Source organism: Gossypium arboreum, chromosome 7 (assembly GCF_025698485.1).
Source record: "Gossypium arboreum isolate Shixiya-1 chromosome 7, ASM2569848v2, whole genome shotgun sequence".
NCBI classification, from domain to species: domain Eukaryota; kingdom Viridiplantae; phylum Streptophyta; class Magnoliopsida; order Malvales; family Malvaceae; genus Gossypium; species Gossypium arboreum.
Window position 1 is genome coordinate 105,692,381 of NC_069076.1, and position 25,020 is coordinate 105,717,400.

The 25,020-nt window shown below is 32.6% G+C and overlaps 4 protein-coding genes and 1 long non-coding RNA gene across 8 annotated transcripts; 3 read left to right on the forward strand and 2 right to left on the reverse strand.

Annotated features, from left to right (window-relative positions):
• Nucleotides 1–2,190: 2,190 nt before the first annotated feature.
• Nucleotides 2,191–3,245, reverse strand: LOC108477230 (non-specific lipid transfer protein GPI-anchored 13). The gene is given in 4 exon segments (XM_017779723.2): nt 2,191–2,327; nt 2,330–2,392; nt 2,881–2,937; nt 2,940–3,245. Coding segments are annotated over 4 exon segments (519 nt in total). The 5' UTR covers nt 3,202–3,245.
• A 745-nt stretch (nt 3,246–3,990) lies between these two features.
• On the reverse strand, nt 3,991–7,033 carry LOC108469054 (E3 ubiquitin-protein ligase At4g11680-like). 3 transcript variants are annotated; one of them, XM_017769946.2, is made up of 5 exons: nt 6,875–7,033; nt 5,885–6,340; nt 4,793–4,915; nt 4,447–4,705; nt 3,991–4,360 (listed from the first exon to the last, which is right to left on the reverse strand). In XM_017769946.2, exons 2-5 carry the CDS (start codon nt 6,214–6,216, stop codon nt 4,208–4,210), a joined length of 867 nt encoding a protein of 288 aa, XP_017625435.1. In that variant the 5' UTR covers nt 6,217–6,340; nt 6,875–7,033; the 3' UTR covers nt 3,991–4,207. The 3 variants fall into 3 exon arrangements, with proteins under 3 accessions (XP_017625435.1, XP_017625444.1, XP_052886836.1); XM_017769955.2 differs by having other exon boundaries at nt 6,792–7,033; XM_053030876.1 differs by having other exon boundaries at nt 5,885–7,033.
• A 9,652-nt stretch (nt 7,034–16,685) lies between these two features.
• LOC128295564 (uncharacterized) lies at nt 16,686–18,878 on the forward strand. The gene is made up of 3 exons (XR_008286084.1): nt 16,686–16,770; nt 17,238–17,321; nt 18,531–18,878. It is a non-coding gene; the product is annotated as an uncharacterized LOC128295564 (long non-coding RNA).
• A 973-nt stretch (nt 18,879–19,851) lies between these two features.
• LOC108488652 (uncharacterized) lies at nt 19,852–21,072 on the forward strand. 2 transcript variants are annotated; one of them, XM_017792947.2, is made up of 3 exons: nt 19,852–19,993; nt 20,278–20,322; nt 20,781–21,072. In XM_017792947.2, the coding sequence occupies exons 1-3, from the start codon at nt 19,942–19,944 to the stop codon at nt 21,017–21,019; spliced, it is 336 nt and encodes a 111-aa protein (XP_017648436.1). In that variant the 5' UTR covers nt 19,852–19,941; the 3' UTR covers nt 21,020–21,072. The 2 variants fall into 2 exon arrangements, with proteins under 2 accessions (XP_017648436.1, XP_052886261.1); XM_053030301.1 differs by having other exon boundaries at nt 19,871–19,993; nt 20,273–20,322.
• A 1,077-nt stretch (nt 21,073–22,149) lies between these two features.
• LOC108487380 (uncharacterized) lies at nt 22,150–22,655 on the forward strand. The gene is made up of 2 exons (XM_017791712.2): nt 22,150–22,280; nt 22,355–22,655. Exons 1-2 carry the CDS (start codon nt 22,229–22,231, stop codon nt 22,570–22,572), a joined length of 270 nt encoding a protein of 89 aa, XP_017647201.1. The 5' UTR covers nt 22,150–22,228; the 3' UTR covers nt 22,573–22,655.
• Nucleotides 22,656–25,020: the final 2,365 nt, after the last annotated feature.

Consider the following 25,020-nt stretch of genomic DNA (forward strand, 5'->3'; position numbering starts at 1 on the left):
AATTAAATTAATAAATTTAAAAGTTAAGAAAAATAAATAAAATTTCGAAGTTGGAAGGATTAAAATATTAATGAAAATATATAAAACTATTTGAGCTTCATAAATGAAATTCCCTGAATAAGTATTAGAGAAGAAATGGGTTTAATTGAATAATTGTTGACAGGCAAAATAAGGAGTAAATTTATGTTATTCAACTTTCAATAAAATAACAAAATATCAAAAAGTGCTTTAGTTCTTATACATTTTCTACCTTTGAAATCTAATTTTAATTATTGAGATTATTAGAATTATTTGATTAAATTTAAATTTGGCTACAGATTAAACTATTACAGCGAGACTGCACACTGTGAATCATGCGAACCAACGACAGCGTCCAGAACCCACTCCTGAACCAAATCCACTGCTTGCTTACAGTCACTTCCCACGATGAGCATGTCAAATCCCTTCCACCATAGCGCGCAATTCAGCTTGAAGAACCAAGCCTATACCAATATGTTGGCAGATGCCGTACAACCAGTGGCCATCAGCACCATCTGTATTCAATTTCGACCACCCAACAGCAGGTGGCATTCACTGTGCATCAACAGTACCCACCTCGCGTTGTATCGAAAGCCGAGTTATATGCTCCATGAGACTGAAGTTGATCGAATTGATCCTACTCATCAGAGAACACACAACGATTGCTGGGTAACCAAATTTTCCAACAAAAGATACCCAAAACAATATTTCAGGGCACAATACCAGCTATCATTCACCATGAAAAAAAATCAAATGCAAGTCTGGTGGAACAATACTTTGCCAGATCGGTGAAACAAACGGACAGTCCCGAAGGACATGCAAAGTTGTTTCCACACCCGCCGCACAAACACCACATAGCCCATTATCCGTAAACCCTCATTAGTCATCAAACGATCTCGGAGCACCAGCCATAAGAAATGTCCAACCCGCTGCGGCACATGCAATTTCCAAATCAACCCACCAGATAGACTCAACTCAGAAAATAAATTGTAAATATTCAAGATTATAAGAATTTGGAGCATCTTGAAGTCGGGACTAAATTACTATAAATTTAAAAATAATTTAAACATTTACTTTTAGCCGGCATGAAATTGGTTAAAATACTTGGCAGATTCCACTATAATAGATATCTTATCCTATTCATCCTTTTACTATAATACCAAATTTAAATATATTTAACCTTTGTTGTTAAAAAAGAGTTATTTATTGTTTAACCTAATTAATATTTTTAAAATTTTTATAGTTCTGTAAATACAATTTTTGTTTGAAATTAAACTGCAAATGAAAAGATAATTTATGTTATTTTTAAATAATAAATATTATATCGGTTAAAATTTAGAATTATTTAATTAAGTTTAGCTAATATACTAAAAAGTCCTTAAACTACTACAATTTATTTAAATGAACCCTTAAACTATTTATATAGTTAAATAAACCCTTAACCTATAATTTTTACTCATGAAAGCTCTTGATTTTAATAATAAAGGAAAAATATTTTGAATTTGAAGCTCATATCTTAATTTTTTGTTGATGCAGTAAAATTATATACACTTTAATATCGTTATAAAATTTAAAAGAGTAATTAGAATTTTGAAAAGAGTGATTATGTATATTATGTACATAAACATTTCAAAAAATTATTCATGTAAACATTAAATGTAAATTAGTTTAAAATTTTAAAATATTTTCCTTTAATATTAAAATCAAAGGCTTTCGTGGATAAAAATTATAGGTTAGATGCTTATTTAACTATAAATTTAAGGGTGTTTTTAGTGTAGGGTAAATTATTGAAATAGTCACCCAACTATGCCCTTAAGTCTCTTTTGCCAACAAACTATTTATTTTTTCGATTTAAAATCTCAACTTTTCAAAATTAAATATTTTAGTTATTCTCCCATCAATTGTCCTTAGATGAATGACAGAAAGCTGATGTGGGCTTTTTTTATTGGCCTAATAACTAATTTAACCTTCTAATATTTATACATTCTATCAATTTAATCATAAATAGAAAAATTCAACAGATTTAACCCTCAATATTAAAAAAAAAAAATTGAAGGAAGGCATTCGGACTGTATTATTGTTGTTGATATTGAAAACTACAAACAAAACATGGTAGCCAAACACAACCAAAAGATCCTACATTAAGTCATACTTTCAACACAAACAACCCCCTCATATGAAAATCCATGCAATTAAAGCAATCAACACAAGGCAAATTCCTCCATGAAATACTTTCACTTTCTCTATATCATTGCTGCTACTAGGGGTTGCCTTCGAAACCGAGTTCGAACTTGAACTTCAACTCTTGTAGTTGAAGAACCAACTTCTTTAAAGATCTTTGCATATGGTGAATTTGGTGATAGGTTCAAAATACCTACCCAACACCATAAAAAAAATAATGGTAAAAGTATTATGGACACATTTGTATTAAAAGTCAAATTAATTTCCTTTATTAAAAAAAAATAGATAAATTAATTTTTATATATTAGACTAAAGAACAAACTAATCCTTTTGTTAAAAATTCTATCTATTTTTATTGTTAAAAACAGGTCCCAGTATGTTAGAATGAGGTACACGTGGCACGCTACATGTAACTTTCTGGTTATTATGTTTGCCATGCCAGTTTTTAACAGTAGAAATAGATTGAAATTTTTAATAAAAATGTTCAGTTTGCTCTTTGATCATCTAATGTATAATGACTAATTTGCCCATTTTTTGAGTAAATGGAGTCAAAATGCAATCTAACTCTAGAGGGGCCTCCATGATATTTTTACCTGAAAAACAACAATAACAACAATTAGCTTTATAAACCATTAAAAACAGACAAATGTATAGTAGTATTGTAAGAGAGTTCACACATACTAGGGCAGTCAGAAACTTTAGCATCAATATTACAAGCTGATGGCATATGAAGAGCAAAGTGGTGTTGACTGGGAGACCGAATGAAGGATCAGTGCTCTCTTTAATGAGGATGCACTAGCACTTTGGCTTGTTGGCCTTCATTTTTTGTGTGTCTTGGCAACACTGTGGTGCTGGTTTCTTTGCAGTTCCACTCACAAAAGGAATACAAGATGCAAGATTTGCATGCTGGTCAGCACATCCATTCTCATCACCCTCCATTATTGTTGCCTTTGTTGTTGCCATGACGGCCCATGTTGCCAATATAATGCGTATCACCACCATCTATAATGATCCCATTTTTTGGCCCTATAACACTAATTCCTTCTCTTTACTTTTCTGGGTTTTTGTTGTTTTCTGGTTTTATGCAAATTGGGGAGTCTTTTTTTTGGGGTCAAGGTTTCTTTTGGTTTTTTAGCTTGAATTGGTTAGGTATATATAGAGAGTTAGGCCACTTTTTGCTCCAATCATTTTTGTTATTGCATAACATATGAATGGTTAAAGTACTTAGGACTTAGGAGGTCCCTATATTATAGGGATTGAATCAAATTAGTCCCTATATTATTAATAAGAATCAAATAAGTTCAAATTCTAATAAATTAACATTTAAATATCTTGAATTTTTTTTAATTTCAATTCAATTCCTAATAAAATATTTCATTTATGAAACAAAAAATATTAACCGATAAATGACATTTTTATATTGAAAATGTCAGCTATATTTCAATTTGACCTTATTTGACTTTTTATAATAGTAAATTGATCCATTTAAAAATAGAGGGACTAATTTAATCAGATCTCTATAATATAAGGACCTTCCAAGCACAATCACCATTTATGAATCCTTTCCTTCATTCATAACCTGTCTTTGCATTTAACTTTTTTTTATAATCTCTTGAAATACAGAAGCTGAAGTTCATTGTGAAGGAAGGGGTAACACTTAATATACCTATGGAATGGCTTGAGAGATGGTATCCCATATTCCAATGAAATATGTTAAAAAGCCATTCCCAATGATATCTCTTTGATTTGATTTCAGGGTTTTTTTCCGATATGTTTGGATGAACAGTGAAATTGATACGCGTAAAAAGGCTTGGTATCAACAGATTGTATTCAAGTATATTACAGATATCCTTGTATGTACAATCTTTGTAGCTTAGGTTTCTTTGTTTCCCGTTTCCCTCTTCTCATTTTGCTCGTCTTCAACCGTTGTCGGTAATCGGGGGAGTAATCTACTTGGAAAGGTGGTTAAGAACTACTATCGTAATATCAATAACAAAAAGGCAAACCCTCATTTCGTAATCAAAACCGTGCATTTGCAAAGCGGACAAAGAGCTTTCATCTTGAGCCATTTATCTACACAGTTGGTATGGAAGAAATGAGAGCAAGGGAGTTCCTTTAGCATATCATTGTCGGCATAACTCGCCAAACAAATGCAGCAAACCTGCATAATGTGCATATAAAACAAGTTGATTTATGGTTTTCGGGTGAAAACAGAACAATGTGATTATAATACTTCCTAAAACTTACAGCATCATCTCCCGGAATAGCGCAGTCCTTTTCGGTTCCTGCAGTTTCAGCCCCTCCTTTAACTTCCGAATTAATTTTCCTTATGCTTCCGCTACCATCTTTTTGTAACTTGAACGTGTAAGTTGGCAATGACTCGATGCATTCCGAAGAGGCTCCTTTAATTAGGCCTAGGTCTCCACAACAGCATGCTAAAACCACACAGAGGATGAAGGGCATAGTAAACTCGAGATAGCTAAAGACGAGAAACATTATACATAACCTACAATGGAGTCAAAGAAACTAGTTGATTTCCGGACAGAGAAAAAACAACGAGTAGTATAATACTTATACAGGTAAGCGTCGACACCTGTGTAAATTCGAAGCCCCCGAGGAAGAGTAACCTCCAAATAACCAAACATTTCCAATAATAAACCATACAAAAAAGTAAGCTTTTAGCACCCATTTAAAGTGCTCTAATAATCTGCTAAGCCTGCCAAGTTATCATGCAAAATGCATCAGCGGTCATATATAAGTAAAGATTGATGAAAGTTATATATAAAATACCCAGACAAGTAAATCTTAGGACCAAAATGAAAAGAACTCATAAAAGACCATTAATGCATACTGTCTGAGGCTTCAATTTACTTTGGAACAAGCTAAAATCTTTCTTAAAACGAGCACAGCAAAAAATGATTATTAAAATGTTTATTGTACTTTCAATAAGAATAACAGTAACAATGAACATAAAAGATGTTCATATGAACCTAGGAATGGTAAAAGTAACATGGAGGCCCTTGTACTATAAGTCAGATTGCATTTTATCTTCTCTACTCAAAAAACGTATAAATCAGTCCCTCTACGTTAGATAAAAGAGTAAACTAGTCCTTCTATTAAAAAGGTCATCCATTTTTATTGTTAAAAACTGATACTTTCACGTTAACATGAGGTAGACATGGATATTTCATCAGCCACGCCAATTTTTAACAGTAAAAATGGATGAAAATTTTAATAAAAAGGACTAGTTTGCTCTTTGATCTAACATAGAGAGACTAATTTGCTTATTTTTTTAGTAAACAGGGCAAAATGCAATCTGATTCCTAGTACAAGGGCCTCCATGGTACTTGTACCACCTAGGAATCAATCAATGTTTATTTCTTCTTTTACTAGACAAGCCAAATGCAAAATTTCTTCCGATATTAGACATTCTAACACATGAATAAAATCAATATTGCACTTTTAGATATGAAAACTGACTGATTCTAAGGACAAGACCCGAACTTTCAAGCTCAGAAACGGAGACATGTAAACGGGATCATGCAACATGAAGCCAACTATTGTAATGTTGACAACAATTAAAGCAAATGGTTCCACAACAAGAAGAACATAACACTAAGAAACCATCAAGTACTAACAATTGAGCATCGAAAAATATCGAACATAAAAAAAGGTAAGCACTTACGTCGGATATGGAAGAAAACAATGTTGGAAAAGGATTGGAATAGAAGCAGCACAACCTGCAGCATAACCCATAATCCAAGTAGACAATGGAGCTTGTGGTTTTTCATTTCTAGAAACTACTATAACAGTTATTGATGCAACAATTTGACTGATATTGAAAACTAATCTAATATAAACCCAAAAACAAAATGATGACATAAAACTTCCATGACTTGAAGATGGCTGAATCACAGGTTCATGAGAGTCAACATTGTTCACAACTTGACCATCGTTTGGTGCTATATCAAGAACATGATCATTGCTTTCATGGAGGTTTTCATGTGTTTGCTCCATTTGGTAAAGTTTCTTTTGTTTGGCCTTTGATCAATTGTTCTTCATTTTCAAGCCATCATATCAGTTTGTCGATATCTTTAGCAAACCAACAAAAATCAGTTCTTGGTCGAACCACCAATTTGTGCTGCATATACAAAAATTTATAAGAAAACCAACAAATACTCCAAAACAAAGAATTTATTCATAGCAAAAAAAAAAAAAATTGATCTTTCCTCGATTTTCTCAGCAAATCATCCATTAGCTTGGAAAAACCGCCACAAAGAACAAGAGAATCGTTAATTTTAGTTATAATAATTCAAATGGAAGCAAAAGTCTTCATCTTTTTTATTTTCCCAGCAACCAAACATTTTCCAATTTCTCAGGGCTGAAAAAAGAGGAGAAAAAAAGTAGTCTTAAACTAAAGATGGGTGATCCCAATTCTCAAGTTCCAGACTTTGTTTACATATTTGGATTCAAAATTATCTCTTTTTCTTGTTCTTTTTCCCAGTTTTTTTTCTCAGCATCCAAACATCAAGCAATAAGCTTACATGCATTAAAAATTTCAACTTGAAAGCAGAGAGGAATTAAGAACTTACCAATCACCAAAATTGATTAAAAAAAAACAAAAAGTAACTTGACGTTTATACATATTTAACCCAACACTTAAAAAAGGACTTACAGTATCTATTTTTGGGTTTTAGCCACTTGACCATCAGCTCTGTTTGGTGAAAGCAAAATAATAAAAGGGAGCAAAAGATTTTGATCAAAAGGTAAGAATTTTGGTTTACAAAGAAGAAAAAAAAATTAAAGCAGGAAAGCAAAACGGCGGTAATGCACCTGTTTATTTTGTCGTTTTAAGCTTGGTTTTTTGTGCAAATTTTCCTTTATCCCATTCTAAACGGGTCTGTTCTGCTTGGATCAATTTTAGGTTTTTAATAATTTTAAATTATTTGGTTTTCTTTATATCAATATTAAGTTTTTAGACACCAATCAAGCTTTTAAGTTTTTCACTATTTTTTTTGTTAATTTTAAGACTATTTTATCATTTTATCATATAATTTTAATTTTTAAATTTAAAAGATTTTTTATATTTTAAAATATCACATCAAGAAATTTAATTAAATATAATAATAATTAAACTTGAATTTTAAAATTTTAAAAATAAAGAAACTAAATTTTCAAAATAAAATTATAAAGACTAAATTTTAAATTTGAAAAGAGTATAAAATTTATAATATATTTTAATCATATTTCTCAAAAATATATATATATTTAATCATTAATATAAAAAAAAATCCTACCATACTTATTGCGTCCATTGAATTATTTTTTGTTGTTTTCCTTGTTGAGTGGGCATTCTATTCACGTTGCAAATAGTCACATTTTTTTATTGGGAATTTACTATTAACTTTTCTTAATGCTTACATATATTTTTTAAAGTAATGAATTAATAATGGAAGATTAAAATTAAAATTAAAATCACGATGATGAATTGTCATCTGTTTAATGAAAACACATAAAATTCTGAATTACTACAATATTTTTATTATTGCAATCAATATTATTACTAGAAGTAAAATATTTTATCCAGTTATACACTGTTATGTTAAGTATAAATAAGTTAATCACTTATATAAGTTTAAGGTTTATAGGTAAAATATTATACTCTTTATTGGTATTTAATTTTTATTGGGTTAAAAATGATATCTAAACTGTTAATTTTGATCCAATTTACCTCAAAATCAGTACCAACAAATAAGAATATGACACATGGTACAATATTATTAGATGTCATACACTTATGGGACAAAATGAGATAAATTTGATGTTTAGGTACCACTTCTGAAAGAAAGTTTAAGTATTGTTATCCCTCTCCCCTAGACCCCCTTGCTAGATCAAGAAACTTGGCGAAGCTCGACCTCATGGCCATCACACCAGGGAAGAAATATGCTTTGTGAGGACATTCTGTCATACCAAGCGGGCATATTGTTTAATGAGAAGAAGATATATGGATAAGAGTTTTTAATGAAAACCATCTATTTATCATATCCTAGCTTAACAAGCATATTGTTTAATCATTTTTAGTCGATTCCAGCAATATCCTAAGTTAACATCTACCACCCTATTAAGTCACCTAAAGAATAGGGAACTTAATGGCTAGGCCCCCACCCACCCTTCTACAAATACTTCTTTAAACACCAAGGGTATAAGAGGAAGAGCAAGACACATTATCCAAACTCTGCTCAAGTATAGTTTCAGTCTCCTTAAATAACCATTTTAGTCGTTCTTGTGATTCCAATAGGGTCGGAAGCGTGTAAATTATTGTACTAAAAAATCACACAAAGTTCAATTCCCAGGGAAGAGAGGTGGATCACAAGGATCTCTTAAATACCAAGTCTTTCCTTAGTCAAAATATCCCTTCTATAGTAATTTAATAGCACAATTAAATACTACTATTATACCCTCAAATATTGAAAGAAAAATAGGACAAGAAAGAACACAAGAGTTTTAACGAGGTTCGGTAAATTATACCAACGTCCTCGGGCACTAACACTAGATGATAACTTTACTATCTCCAAAATATTACAAACAAATAGAATTCCTTAAGAATTCTCAAATGGGAGAAGAGAGAAAACTAAGAGAGAAAGATTGGTTGGGATAGTTGAAATGAAAAATGAGAAGGTCTATTTATAGTTGAAGTTCAGGGACTAACTTGCAAATGGCCTAAAAAATTAGGGACCAAAATTGCAATTATCCCATTCAACTTTTCAACATTCGGTGCAACTTGCTTCACCTTTTTAACAAGTTGCTTCTTACCTTTGTTGACTTTTCAACAATCTCCACCTTGAAGATTTGATTAGGATAATCACATCTTCACACACTTCCTTTAACTCCCCAAATTCAATAAAGCTATCTTTTGTAGTGCCTACAAATGCGCTCTCGAGCGCCATACACCTGAAGGTGCTCAAATTCTCAGGATATTAATCAAGTTCAAACAATGATTAAACTTGATTGTTGTTACCACATTGGTCATCATATCTGCGGGATTATCTGCTGTCGGTATCTTCTGAAGTAGAATTTTTCCTTTTTCAAAGACTTCCCGCACAAAGTGATATCTTACGTCGATATGCTTGGTTCTTGAATGATAGACTTGATTTTTCGCTAAATGAATAGCGCTCTGACTGTCACAATATAGACTAATGTGACTTTGAACAACTCTCAAGTCTTTCAACAATCCATTAAGCCAAATAGCCTCCTTAACAGCTTCTGTAACTGCCATATATTCTGCCTCTGTAGTAGACACAGCTACTGTAGACTGTAAGGTAGACTTCCAACTCACTAGGGCTTTAGCAAGAGTAAACAGATACCCCGTAGTTGAACGACGTTTATCTAAATCACCAGCAAAGTCGGAATTAACATATCTAACTACAAACTGACCAAGTGCTTCATCCTGCTCAAAAATTAAACCAACATCTATGGTTTTTCGAAGATGCCGTAGAATCCATTTCACAGCTTGCCAATGTCCTTTTCCAGGATCATGCATATACCTGCTCACAACTCCAACAGCTTGTGAAATGTCAAAGCCAGATACACACACCATCGCATACATCAAACTCCCAACTGCATTTGCATATGGGACTTTTTCCATATATTCTCTTTCTTCTTCAGTTTTCGGAGATAATTGAGCACTAAGTTTCAAATGAGAAGCAAGTGGGGTACTTACATGTTTTGTGTTTTCATTTACACCAAAACATTGTAATACTTTTTTCAGATATTGCTTCTGATTCAAACAAAGCTTGCCTCTCTGTCTATCTCTACTTATCTCCATGCCGAGAATCTTCGTAGCCTCACCTAGATCTTTCATCTCGAACTCTTGATTCAACTGAGCCTTCAGCTTATCTATCTCTTTTTGGCTCTTCAAAGCGATTAACATATCATCAACATACAAGAGTAGATAAATGAAAGATCCGTTATGCAGCTTCTGCAAATACACACAATTGTCATATTTACTTCTTGTGTACTTTTGCCTTCTCATAAAGCTATCAAATCGCCTGTACCACTGCCTTGGGGATTGCTTCAATCCATATAGCGATTTGTTCAGCTTACAAACCCAATTTCTACCACCAGCATCTGTGTATCCTTCGAGCTGAGTCATATAGATCTCCTCTTCTAACTCACCATGCAAGAAAGCCGTCTTAACATCAAGTTGAGCTAGCTCCAAATTCAACTGTGCTACCAAGGCCAACAAAATTCTGATGGAGGAATGCTTCACAACAGGGGAAAATACATCATTGTAGTCAATTCCCTCCTTCTGAGCGTAGCCTTGAGCTACCAATCTTGCCTTGTAGCGAATATCTTTCTTGCTAGGAGATCCATCTTTCTTTGTGAATACCCACTTGCATCCGATTGCCCTTTTACCTTTCGGTAATTGTGCCAACTCCCAAGTATTGTTCTTCCGGAGAGACTGCATTTCTTCATCCATGGCGCATTTCCATTTGTCACTTTCTAAGCTTTGCATTGCTTCTTAATAAGTGATAGGAATATCATCATCAACAACGGGAAGGGCGTAGGCCACCATATCAGTAAATCGAGCAGGTTTACGAATTTCTCTCCATGGCCTTGCAACTGCAACTTGTTCTGGTGTACTTAATGGTTCTTGGGTCAGAACCTCTTCAACCTCTAATTCCTCCATTGTGGCTAGAGAATTAGACTTATTAACTGGGCAAATCCCCATCTGCTCAAACTCCACCTGTTTTGGAGTACACTCCACCTGCTGTGGAGTATCGCTTGTCTGAATATCTTCATTTGCTACCTTTTTCAATGTGGCAGATTCATCAAAGGTAACATCTCTGCTACAGATCATTTTCTTTGTATTTAAACACCAAAGACGAAATCCCTTCACTCCAGAAGTGATTCCCATAAAGAGAGCTTTCTTTGCCCTTGGATCTAACTTTGACTCCTTCACATGGTAATATGCAGTAGATCCAAACACATATAAGGAATCATAATCTGTAGCCGATTTTCCAGACCATACCTCCATAGGAGTTTTTCTTTCTAATGCGATGATGGCAAACGATTAACAAGATGGCGGCGTATGTCACACCTCAACCAAAATTGCTTGCCCAACCCAAAGATTGGATAACATACATCAAACTTTCTCCAAAGAATGTTCGATTCATACGCTCGCCACTCTATTCTGCTGCGGTGTATCCCTAACTGTGAAGTGTCGAACAATACCATACTTGTAATACCCCATACCCGTACCTGAGGCCGGGATAGGATACGAGGCATTACCGAGATTTTCAGAATAATTTCAATTAATTTATATTATTTAGTATTCATTTTCATGTTTCATGTAACATTCTTTTCATATATTCAATTCAAAATATCATATAAAATACGATACAATACTTAAATTTTCATATTTACATGCTCATGCAGGATATACGAACCTACCTGACTAAATTGCAGAAATACCAAGATTTAGGGGCATATTGGTAATTTACCATATTCCCAAATTTCACCCAATCTTAAATTGATAATTTCATTCAATTTATTAAATTAGATAATAAAACAATTCATTCCCTTCAATTTAGTCATTTTCGACATTTTTACAAAATTACCTATAAAGTTTTACTTTTATTCAATTTAGTCATTGAGCCAAAAACATACAAATTAGCCATGCTAGCTGAATATTCATACATATTTTTCCTCCTCCTCCTCTCCATTCCACATCCTTAGTATAAACAACACACTTGTAGGTAACATTATCCATAATTTTCACTATCTACTTATGTGAATATTCAAGTTGTCCATCTGTGTCATAGTCACTAAATTATTTTTATCTTGAGCTACAGAACTCCAAATTAAGATCCTCTAATTTTCCCTGAAACTAAACTCATATACCTTCTTACCATAAAAATTTCATAATTTTTCGTTGGGCCAATTAATACAGTTTATTCATTAAAGTCTCCCCTGTTCTGCCGTCTAACAGTTTCGACCCTTCTTCACTAAAAATTAATTATCTTCTTGTACAGGATTCGAATGATGTCCTCGTTTGTTTATATTGAAAATAAACTCATTCAAGATTCTAAACATATAAATTTAAGCCCATAATTATTTTTATCCAATTTTTTATGATTTTCCAAAGTCAGAACAGGGGAACTCGAAATCATTCTGACATTATCTCACAAAAGTTATTGTATCTCATGATTTACAACTCCATTTCTTACATAATTTCTTTTATAATAAACTAGACTCAATAAGCTTTAAGTTCATATTTTATTCATCCTCTAATTCGATTTCTATAATTTTTGGTAATTTTTCAAAGTTAGACTACTGCTGCTGTCTAAAACAGTTTTAGTGCAAAATATTAATTTCCATTTTGCCCCAAATTTCACAATTCATACAATTCAGTCCTTGCTCAATTAACCCCTCAATTAAGATAATTTTCTCAATTAATACTTTTTCTAGACATTATAAGTTATTTCATAACTATTGAAATTCATAATTTCTATATGAAACTCTAACTTCAAACTCTTTTACAATTAGGTCCCAAACATTCACTTTCTATTCAATTCTTTCAATAAAATCAGCATATAAATAATTTAAAGCTCTAATTCCATGCCAAATCATCATATAATTCTAGCACATATTCATAGAAACTTTCAATTTCTTTCATAGAATCAAAAACTAATGAATTCAACAAGTGGACCTAGTTGTAAAAGTCACAAAAACATAAAAATTTCAAGGAGAAAGCAAGAATTAAACTTACATGAAGCTAGAGTATGAAAACCAGCTTGAACCCTCCTCCATGGCTATTTTTCAGCTGATGAATATGAAGAGAAAATGAAGAGAATTCTAGATATTCCAATTTAGTCCCATTTTTATTTAGCCAATTTTGGCAATTTTTCAATTTTGCCCTTATTTCATCCATTTCCTGATTTTTCTCAGCTATTGCCACCCAAAATATCTCATTTAGGACTATTTTCACTTTAAGTCCTTCCTCATTTGACAATTGAGCTATTTAATCCTTCTAGCAACTTTTACACCCTTTTCAATTTAGTCATTTTTATTTAATTAACCACCCAAACGTCAAAATTTTCTGACTAAATTTTAATACTACCTCACCAACACTCCATAAATATTTCTAAAAATATTTATGGCTCGATTTATGAAGTCGAGGTCTCGATACCTCATTCCCGACCCAATTTACCTAATTAATTCTTTTAAATCACCAAATTCACTAATTCAAAAATGCTTTTATATTCGCATTTGACTCATAGGTATTAATTTATTAAATTTTTAACTCACCAGTCGGATTTGGTGATCTCAAATCTCTATTCCCAATACCACTGAAAATTAGGCTGTTACAATACTCTTGGCACACATCGAAGAACGGGTCACTTTTATATTCCCCTCCATTGTCCGTCCTAAGCCGCTTGATTTTCTTGCCAGTTTGGTTTTCGATCATAGTTTTCCATTTAAGAAAAACTCCAAGCACTTAATCCTTAGTTCTCATGGTATACACCCAAACTCTTCTGGAAAAGTCATCAACAAAAGTAACAAAGTAGTGTTTTCCTCCCAACGAAGGTGTTTTGAAGGCCCCACACATCTGAGTGAACATATTCCAAAATACCTTTTGTATTATGGATAGCGGTCAATTTCACTCTCTTTGCTTTCCCGAACACAATGCTCGCAAAATTTTAATTTGCAAGCCTTTGCACCTTTCAACAATCCTTGCTTTGCGAATTTGCAAGGATTTTTCATTGCATGTCCCAACTTCATATGCCACAACCGCATTGAGTCCAATTCTTTGTTACCTAAGTCGCAATGATCGCTCCAATAACTGTACTACCTTGGTAGTAATACAAGTTATTTTTCCGATGCCCTTCAATATCACAAGTGCGCCAGATGTCACTTTCAAAATCCCATCTCTCATATTAACAATCGAACCATTGGATTCCAAGGCTCCCAATGAGATGAGATTTTTCTTCAAACCGCACGCATCAACATCGGTCGAACTCTAGTTGATCCATCTTGATTCTTTAATTGGATTGAACCTATCCCAACAGTTTTACAGGCATTGTCATTGCCCATATAAACAACTCCTCCATTTAGTTCAACTAAATCAGAGAACCACTCCCGGTTAGGGGACATATGATAGGTACAACCCGAATCCAATATCCACTCATCTGAATGGAACGACGATGATGATGCAACCAGTGATAGTTCAGAGTCACTGGTATCATGCTTTACAATACAAGCTTCTACAGCAGCTTTTCCCTTATTCTTCAGCTTTGGACAATTTTTCTTCCAGTGGCCTTTCTCATGACAAAAGGCACATTCATCTTTCCCGAGTCTGGACTTTGACTTTGATCTCCCTTTCTGAGTTTTCTTCCGAGTGTATGAACGACCTCAGACTACTAAAGCTTCTGTATCTCTGATTAAGTTTTTTTGTTTGTCCTTCTTTCTTTGTTCATAACTATATAAGGCCGCACAGATTTCGCTCAGAGATATATCACTCCTGCCATGAAGTAGAGTAGTTTCTAGAAACTCAAACTCCTCAGGAAGTGACCCCAACAGCATCAAAGGCAAATCTTCATCTTTGAATGTCTCATCCGTATTTAGCAAATCAGTGACTAACTGATTAAATTTGGTGATGTGATCATTCATTGTGGTACCTGGGACGTAAGTGAAGCGAAACAGTCTTTTCTTCAAGTGGAGCTTATTTTGACTGTTTTTCTTCAAAAAATTTTCTTCAAGTGCCACCCACAACTTATTTGCAGAAGTTTCCTTTGAAAAAGCATACCTCTGCTCTCGAGAAAGGCATAATCGAATTGTGCCACATGCCAACCGATTGATCGCCTTCCAATCTTTCTCATGTACATCATCTGGTTTCTCTTCATCAATGGCAATGTCTAGACCCTACTGAAAAAGGGCATCTAGAACCTCACTTTGCCACATACCAAAATGGCCCGTGCCATCAAAGATCTTCACGGCCAATCTTGCATTTGCAATTGTCGGTCTTATATGTTAAAGCTCCTACACCGACCGTTTTCTCCATAATCTTTCAATATACCTAAGGAAATCTTTTCTGATGTGGAAGATCAGTTTAAACTGCAACCAAAGAGCATACTACGATTAACCTTCGGCTCTTGATACCACTTGTGATTCCAATAGGGTCGGAAGCGTGTAAATTATTGTATTCAAAAATCACACAAAGTTCAATTCCCAGGGAAGAGAGGTGGATCACAAGGATCTCTTAAATACCAAGTCTTTCCTTAGTCAAAATATCCCTTCTATAGTAATTTAATAGCACAATTAAATACTACTATTATACCCTCAAATATTGAGAGAAAAATAGGACAAGAAAGAACACAAGAGTTTTAACGAGGTTCGGTAAATTATACCTACGTCCTCGGGCACTAACACCAGATGATAATTTTACTATCTCCAAAATATTACAAACAAATAGAATTCCTTAAGAATTCTCAAATGGGAGAAGAGAGAAAACTAAAAGAGAAAAGATTGGTTGGGATAGTTGAAATGAAAAATGAGAAGGTCTATTTATAGTTGAAGTTCAGGGACTAACTTGCAAATGGCCTAAAAAATTAGGGACCCTAACTGAAATTATCCCATTCAACTTTTCAACATCGGTGCAACTTGCTTCACCTTTTTAACAAGTTGCTTCCTACCTTTGTTGACTTTTCAACAATTCTTGCACCATCTATAGTGTAAGTTGCCCTCTTTCTAGTGGCTTACCACAACCCTTATGGTGTGAATCGCCCCCATTATACTATTCAACATTTTGTATAACATTAGTGTTAATTTGCCTCATCAGTGGGTGCCTAACAAAAGGCTATGTTTTTATCCTTAAAAGGCAACAACCACCAAGAGCAAGAAGACCAGAGCATTCCCCTTGGCTAACATCAGAACAGGTCTGAAAAATGGGGCCAAAATAACATGGTGGAGGCCCACCATCCGTCTTACCTTCAAATTGAACAACAAACACATCCATCCTCTATCTTTCAGCCTGTAACAGCCCGATTTTGGGTCTAGTCGGAACAGTGGTTTTGGGACCACAAACCCGACGAGAAAAAAAATTATTTTTATTATATTGTTATAGTCTATAAATTTATGAAAATATTTCGTAAAAATTTCATTCAAAAATTTTGACGTTTGAGCACTCAATTTAGTCAAAAGGACTAAATTGTAAAAAGTGCAAAAGTTGAGTTCTTTATATATGAGGTGCCTAATTGTTATGAGTTTTAAATTGAAAGTCCTTATGTGATAATTATTCCTTTAATAAGTTAGTGAATGGATATTTGTTTGGTATTTTTGAAATTTGGTTGAAATAAAAAGGGTAATTTTGTAAATTAATTAAAATAACCTAATAAGACAAAAATGATAAAAAAGGGTAATTTCGTAAATTAATTAAAATAACCTAATAAGACAAAAATGATAAAAGCTATCATTTTTTTTTTCCATTCTTTCTTCTTCAACCGTGGGAAAAAACCGAAAATGGCAGCCATAGATGAGCTCCATTCGGCCAAGCTTCTATGGCTTATATAGGTACGGTTTTTGTCCTGTTTTTAATGATTTTCGTATTTTTGAGATCCCCGAAGCTTAAATTTTCTATTTCTACCAATTGATTGAAGAGAAATTAGAGTTTAAAAATTTACCCATTCATGATATGGTTGTGTTTTGATGATTTATAGTGGATAATGAATGTTTAATGTGTTAAATATGAGTTTTATTCAATGAATTTCGGTAAAAATGTCAAAAAGGGGTTAAATTGTAAAAGTTATAAATTGGTCATAAGTGTGTGAATTAGTGAAAATTTGGAGTTACCATAGAAGAGAAAAATGTTCAGCATGTCTTAAACCTTATAGAAATTGAATAAAAATTAATTTACGAGCATTGGGGCAAAAGTGAAAATATGCAAAAGTTTAGGGGTCAAAATGAAAATTTGTAAAAATATGATTTTTAGACCCATATGAATATTGTGACTGATTATTAGGCTAAATGTGATATTATAGATCAAGGAAATCGAGATTTGGACCTAGAACGGAAAGAAATCGATTAAGGGATGATTATGTCCTTTTCACCTTTGTGGTATCGAGGTAAGTTTGTATGTAAACAATACCATGCTAAACATGTATTTAAATGTTATCATTACATGAATTGTACAGATATTAAGTGTATGTGATTAATAGAATTATGATAAGACAAAGCCTTGATAGGCGAGGAAAAATCCCGTTTGAACCTTAGGAATAAATTAGGATACGAGTGACATGTCACTAGGAATTATGAGTCCAGATGACTAGCTCGAGAGTGAGCATTGAAATGTCATGAGATATGAGGTAGCTTTAGCTACAATTGAGGCACTTATGTGCAAAGGCTTTTCCGAGTATCCAATTAGTATTCCAAGTGTTTAACGGGTAATCCAAGGAAAGAGTTGATGATGGTCCCAATGAGGTAAGTCATTGGTGAGTATGCACTTGAGTTATGTTACGAGTTGTGCAAGTATGTATACTAAGCCTATGAGAATGCCTTGATATGTGATGATCTATGATGCATAATATGCGTTCTTACCATGATGGATGAAATGATGTTGTATTAATTTTGTGAACAATGATCATGAATGAGTAATTTAGCCTTGACAGATTTGAGTTACTGCAGTAGTGTAAATTTGAAAATACACTAAAAATAGTGGAAAATGAGTTAGCAGCAGAATAAAATATGGGATTAAAGCTTAATGAGTCTATTTTCACATGAAAGAAACAGGGGGAGAAAAAGAATTCTATATTGTGTGATATTTGAATTCTTGTGAAACAGGGTCTGAATGAACTCGAGATCCCCTGTTCTGATTTTAAAAATTCACCATAAATTGTACAAATATTATTAAGAGTCATACCTTACATGAATGGATTCCTTATTGAGTCTATTTTTATTGTAAATAAACGTCATGGTCGATGAAATTCTTTACAATGAGAAATTCGGTTTGTAGTGCACAGGGGTCAGAGTAGTCGTACCCTGAAATAGGGGAGACTTTAACTAATAAACTGTACTAAATGGCCCAACCAAAAATTCTGTAAATTTTATGAAAGAAATATAAATGAGTCTAGTTTCAGGGAAAATTTACGAAACTTAATTCGGAGTTTCGTAGCTCTAGAGATAAATAATTTAGTGACTGTTGCTCAGGAAGACAGCTTGTTGTGAACTTGAAAATATGTTGTAAATATCGATAAAACAAGTTAATGAGTTGCTTATTGTTTTCATATGAACTTACTAAGCGAAAGCTTACCCCCCTTCTTTCCCATGTTTTCTAGAGTTTCCAGGTTAGCTCGAGTTGGAGGCCGTCAGAGATATTATCACACTGTCGAGTTAACGCTATCGGCGTAAGTAAACTCAAGTGATTCTAGTCTATGGCATGTATAGGGTTTTAATGTTAGTATGTAATATTATGATTTAGCCAAAGGCATTGGCTTGTTATTAAGGTAGTATTAGTCATGTAAATTGGCCTATGTCGGCTAATATCGTTATGGGCCCATATGATTATTCTTATGCATGTATGTTATTATCTCTTGTGATATGGCTTACAACATGTATGCCTAGAGATTGAATTGAGATTCATCGATGAGCTAGTAACTAATGCAAGATTAAGTGATTGATAAATAGTTAATAATTCCTCATGAATGGTTTGTGATGTAATGATAGTTATGTCTAGTATGTGGTAATGATATGGGCAAATTCTATAATATTTATTGCATAAGAAAGTAACTTGAGCATAACATGTTTGTAGATGTTTAAGAGCTCATTTATGCCACGTTGTATGTTATTGGATAAGTATGTATCTATGCATGTGGTGTGAGAGTGACAAAAGGCTTGATAATTAGCCTATTTCTGGCCACACGGCCTGAGCACATAGGCGTGTGAAGCCTTAACGCAAGAGATTTTTCTAAGTTTTTCATGAGTTCTCGATTGAGACCTGAACCACTCCAGATGTATGTTTTGGGCCTCGTAAGCCCGTATATAGGACAGATTGTATATGAAAATAAAAGTTTTTAATTATTTGAGATTTCATAGCCCTATTTAGTATAGAAGTGTTAGTAAAAGTTAGGTAGCACCTCGAACCCCGTCCCGGCGTCGGATGCGGGCGAGGGGTGTTACACAGCCCATTAACAAACCATCATGAAGATGAATATTGTTGTTTTAAGGAGAAAAAGAACCTTGACCAACAATCCAATAATATCATGAATTGTAAGCCTAAAACAAATTCCTCCGGGCTCAGCTCTAGGAATATGTCTCAAAGAAAGCCCGAAGGAGTGAGGAGCAATCAAGAAATGAAGAAGAAGATTCCTCTTGGGACTAAAGACAACCCTCAAGAAGGCAACACAATCCTAACCTAATGTGAACATGGTTAGAAATTTCCTATTTAGATAAAACCTTATAATATCATATACTATATATGATTTATACTAAAATAAATCAAAATAAATTATTGCTAAATATAGATAATTAATAATATTAATAGTAATGATGTGTCAAACAATTAAGGTATCCACTTGGCACAATTTTATAGAATTTAAACCCATAATTGATAAAGCAGGGGATATGTTACCAAATTTATTAATTCTTAGTATATTCATTCCTCCACTTTAAAATGGCAATGCTAAGACCCTTCTCTACATCATAATCAACTATTATTTTCACTACGTACAAATATTTCTTTCACAATACATGGGTTTGAGAAGGCTTCCTCTTTTGGTTTGTGTTTTGATTATAGTTTCATGTAAGTTAATTTTCTCTTTTTTGTTTAGATGTAAATCCAAATATGTTAAATTATGATTTTAATCCTTCTATTATGCTTAAATTTTTAATTAGATCTCTGTATTTTAATTTGATATAATTTAATACTTCAATGCAATTATTTTGGATAAAATTCTAATGTGATTTTTCTTAAAAAATTCATTCCAATTCATCATATTGATATAGAATTTTTGTATGTTGAAAGTGTTTTCTTTTTCTTTTAAATTTATGTCCATTTTAATAGTTAACTATTTGGATCAAGGTTAGGGACAAAGGCAAAGAGCGGCAGGCAAGGCCCCCTCTCCCCCAATGGTAGATTTTCTATTGACACCCTTACATTTTTATGAAATTACATGTTAATATAATGATAAAATTACACTTTAGCCTTCAATAATTTTCTGGCTTCTTCCTTGACCGGGGTAGATGCAAAGGGAGATAGGCCCATTGGTTAAATGGAATTTTGTATTTTGGTCCTGCTCAAAAATTAATAATTCAATTTAGGCCTTTTTATTGCAATATTTTCTGCTTCCACCCCTCAAAATTTATAGTTTTATCTAAGTTCCCTAACATAAAATTCTCAACTTCACCCCTAATTTGGACTAACTAATAACATTATAAAAGTAAAAGGATCAACTTGTGCCAAATTGAAGTAGAAAGACTAAATTTCAAATTTAGACATAGTATAAGGATCAAAACTGTAATTTAACGGATCCAAAACTATCATCCAATTTTACTAGCAAAGCAACTAATTAAAGACATTCTTGTTGTAGGTATATCCTTTCAACAACTGCTACAAGTTGAAGGTTGGAGACGGGAACCAGTTCTTTGCACCCATGATGAAGACTGCAAGGATTACTGCAAAGGGTTATATCGTTGCATCAAAGGCTGTTGCAATTGCTTTGATGAAATGCAAGTTCAACAACAACAGCAACAGCAACAGCAACATGTTAATGAAGCCTTCTCTGTTTCATCTTGTTCTAGAGGCAATGGCCCAAATAATATGCATTAAGCATGCCAAATTGTTTATTATATATCAAGTGAAATAAATTTGCTTTATAGTAACTAGTAAGGCAAAAGCATTATTTTTTCTATTGATAAGTTCTGAATCAAAATCTTATCCAAGGGAAATGAGTTCTTTTCAGGGACGAAGGCAAAGGATAAACAAAAGTCCTAGTACCCTTAAAAATAGAAAAAAATATATTCGAGCTCCCTGAAAATAAAATTTTAAGTTAATATATAATAGATTTGTAATTTGGCTCCCCAAAAATGATAAAATTTTGATTTAGTCCTTCTAAAACCTTGAAGTGAAATTACATTTTAACTTTGATAAAAATATACAAGTTAATCTCGACGCACCAAAAACTTCTTTTGGTTTTGCCCCATGCTCTTTTCATTGAGTGCCAAAGGATCAACTTGTAACTTTTGGATATAGAGTTAATTGCACCAGACGTCTCGAAACTGTGATCCTTATTCTAAATTAATCCCAAAACTTCAAAACATTCTAAGTAGATCCTAAACTAAAACCGTGAAGTGACATGTCATATCTTATTTGGCATGATTTAAAATGAAAATTTTAAAACAAAATAAAAAGTGAAAAAAGTATATTGGAACATTTTCAAAATATAATATAGTGTTCCAATCGTTACAAATGAAAAGTTAAATGACTTGGTTATTAACCAAGAGTTATCATATTTCATGGTAATGAACTATGTGTCTTAAATTCAAAAATTATGTCACTTTGTTATTAGCAACAAATCATAATTATTTAAGGATACATCTATTGAATAATTATGTTTATTGTTAAAAGATATGACTATCCATTTAGATAGTTGTGTTTGTATGAAGAGACATGAGAACTCCTCTAAATAAGAGTCAAATTTCATTTATAAGACTTTTGATTTTATATTTTTTAATTTGTAATACAGTGCGTAATTTATTCCATTCCATTTTTATTAATATTAAATGATTTCTTTAAAAGGTGATTCTAATTTATTTAATATCATTTATTAATAATAAACCTTACTAAGAAATCATTAATTAGTGTCCACTTGTGCCAGATAGGAAAATTAAAGTAGCAAAATTTCATTGATTGTAAATCATAAATGTAGTATTTAATTTAAACCCATAATTTGATACGTTACCAAATTGAATACATTCTTTCTCCCTTTAAATTCCCAATCCTACCACCTCTTCTCTACACTTTTTTTCATTGCCAGACATGGGTTCCAGAAGCCTTACTCTTTTGCTTTCTGTTTTGCTCATAGTTTCATGTAAGTTAAATTCCATTTTTTGATTTTGTTGAAACTATCATCCAATTTTAATAGCATGGCATTTCTTTTTTCAGGCATGAGCTTTCAGCAAGTGCTGCAAGTGGAAGGTTGGAGAGAGATACCGGTTCTTTGCACCCATGATGAGCAATGCAAGCAATATTGCAAAGGAGAATATCGTTGCATCAATGGCTCTTGCAATTGTGCTGATGAAATGCAAGTTCAACAGCATGTTAATGAAGCCGCCCCTGTTTCATCTTATGTTACAGCCCATTCCCCAACTAATATGCATTAATTATGCATAAAATATTTGAAACCCAATAAGTTGTTGGTATAATAAATGAAATAAATTTTCTTTTATACTAATTCATACCTAAACTCTCTCTCCATTATTTTTTGAATCCATAATCTTACTTAAAAAGGAAATGAGTTTTCTTCAAGTGCAAGCCGGAGCCCGTGGCACCCCCAAAAATAGGGAAATTTTATAAATTAAGCTAAGAAGTAGTATATTTATATTTTAGTTTATAAAAATGATAAAATTTTGATTTAATTTATCTAAAACTATAAAGGTATATGACAATATAATGATGAAATTACATTTTAGCTTTGATCAAAATATATAACTTAATCTCGACATCCCAACATCTTGTAGCTTTTGGATGTAGAATTAATTGCACTGGATGCCCCAAAAACATGACTCTCATTCTAAATTGATCTCTAAACATCAAGACGTTCTAATTACAGTCTTAAACCATCATGGTTACATCAATCTAAGTCCTTTCATTATTAAAATCATTAATTTAATTGTTAAGTGACATCTAAATCTTATTTCACATAACTTAAAATGAAGTTTTTCTTACAAAAGAAAATGATAAAATGAAACAAAAAAAAAATTAAAAAGGAAATAGAAATGGAAAAGCAAAAATGAAGTGATATATGAGTTTTAGTAATAGAAGGACTTAATTAATATAATGTTGATAGTTTAAAGATGTGATTTTGAAGTTTGGAGGACTACTGAGAATCAAGATATGCCCGATCCACATAACTCTTTGTATATATATAATATTTCGAAGCCCATGTAGTTCGGCCCCATAACAAGGTTTAAGAGTAATTGAGAATCAGTAATAAATTTTTTTGGGCCACGAGAAATGGCCGCTTGACGATGAATAATATAGCCCATAAGTTGGACTTATTTTTTAAGGATTTGTTTCGCTGGATGTCCACCAATTATGATTCAGATTTTAAATTGGTCTTTGAATTTTAAAATATTTTAATTGAGTCCTTATAATATAAATATTGTACTAATTATGTCTTTGTTAGCCTAGTTATTAGCTTAAGCATTGAATGTTAGTTCGAATATGATGTTGAAGTGTATATGAAACACATGGACTAAATTTTAAACATGTGTACCTATCACATGTGCAACTATGATATGATATGTTAAAAAAAAGTTCTCTTAATTTTTAAAGATATTGTCTATCTTTTTGACACTTTAGATACACGTTGTTCATGTATTAGGTACAAATGTGTTTAAAATTTGATCCATGTGTTTTAAATATGCTCCATGCCAAATATGAAATAGATTTAATTCCTAAGCTTATGACTATGCTCGTAAAAAATTTCGATTGATATGACGATTCAGTTTGAAAATTTTGAAGATTGATTACGAATTGTAAATCTAGAACATAGCTTGGTACAATGAGTTAGGAGTGTTGTTTAGAAAAAAAAATCATGCCAACTAGTGAAATTATAAAAAAAATAATAAATTAAATTTATGCGGAAATTTAATTATTGGGCTCATGCAAAAACATTAAGGAAAAAAAAAAGCTATTTCAAAACCATACATAAAAAAGAGATAGTTAAGGGCGTAGCTAAATAAAGAAGTAAGAGTCTTAGTTGGTTACCCCTCTTGATTAAGCGGACTAATAACAATTTTAGTCTCTCCTAATTGTTAAGTATTCAGTTTAAATCCTTTTTTAAATAAAGTTTTTACCTTTAATTTTTAAAAATTAAAATTTTATTATCACTCTTCATCCCCATCCCCCATACTAATTTCTGATTTCACTCCTTGAGATAGTAAGAAGGTTTGGGATAGGAGTAATTTGGACATGGCTAATAATAGTTATTGGGCCACAGAAAATGGCCCATAACTTAGGCTTATTTCTAGTGCTAGATGCTATTTAGAGGTGTGCATGGGTAAGGCTACCCGGCCCGGCTTGAAGGCCCTCCTGAAATATGGGAGGGTTTGAGCAAAAATATAGGCCCGAAAATGGGTTTGAACAAAAAAAATAAGGCCCGTTTAAAAAATAGATCGGGCCTCGGGTAAGGTATTTTTAGCTCGGGCCGACCGAATTCACTAAAGAGCAAAAAAAATCTGCATTTTTAATTTTTGAATGTTATTTTCTTGTTGTTTTCTCCCTATTTTGCTACCATTTAACTATTATGTTGCTACTTTTTTGTTGTTATTGTTTGGATATTGTATAAAATTTATTTTATTGTTAATTTTCTTACTATTTTAAAGGCATTTGTTAATTTTTTTTATTATTATTTTAGAAGCATTTTGTAACATCTCGAAACAGGGCCTAAACGGAACAGTGGTTGCGAAACCACAAATCCGAGGTAGAATTTAACGGCCTAATTTTCAGTGGTGTCAAAAATGGTGATTTGAGATCACTAAATCGGACAAATAAGATTGAACAAGATAGTAACTTAATATTTATGAGTCAAGTAAGAATTTAGAAGA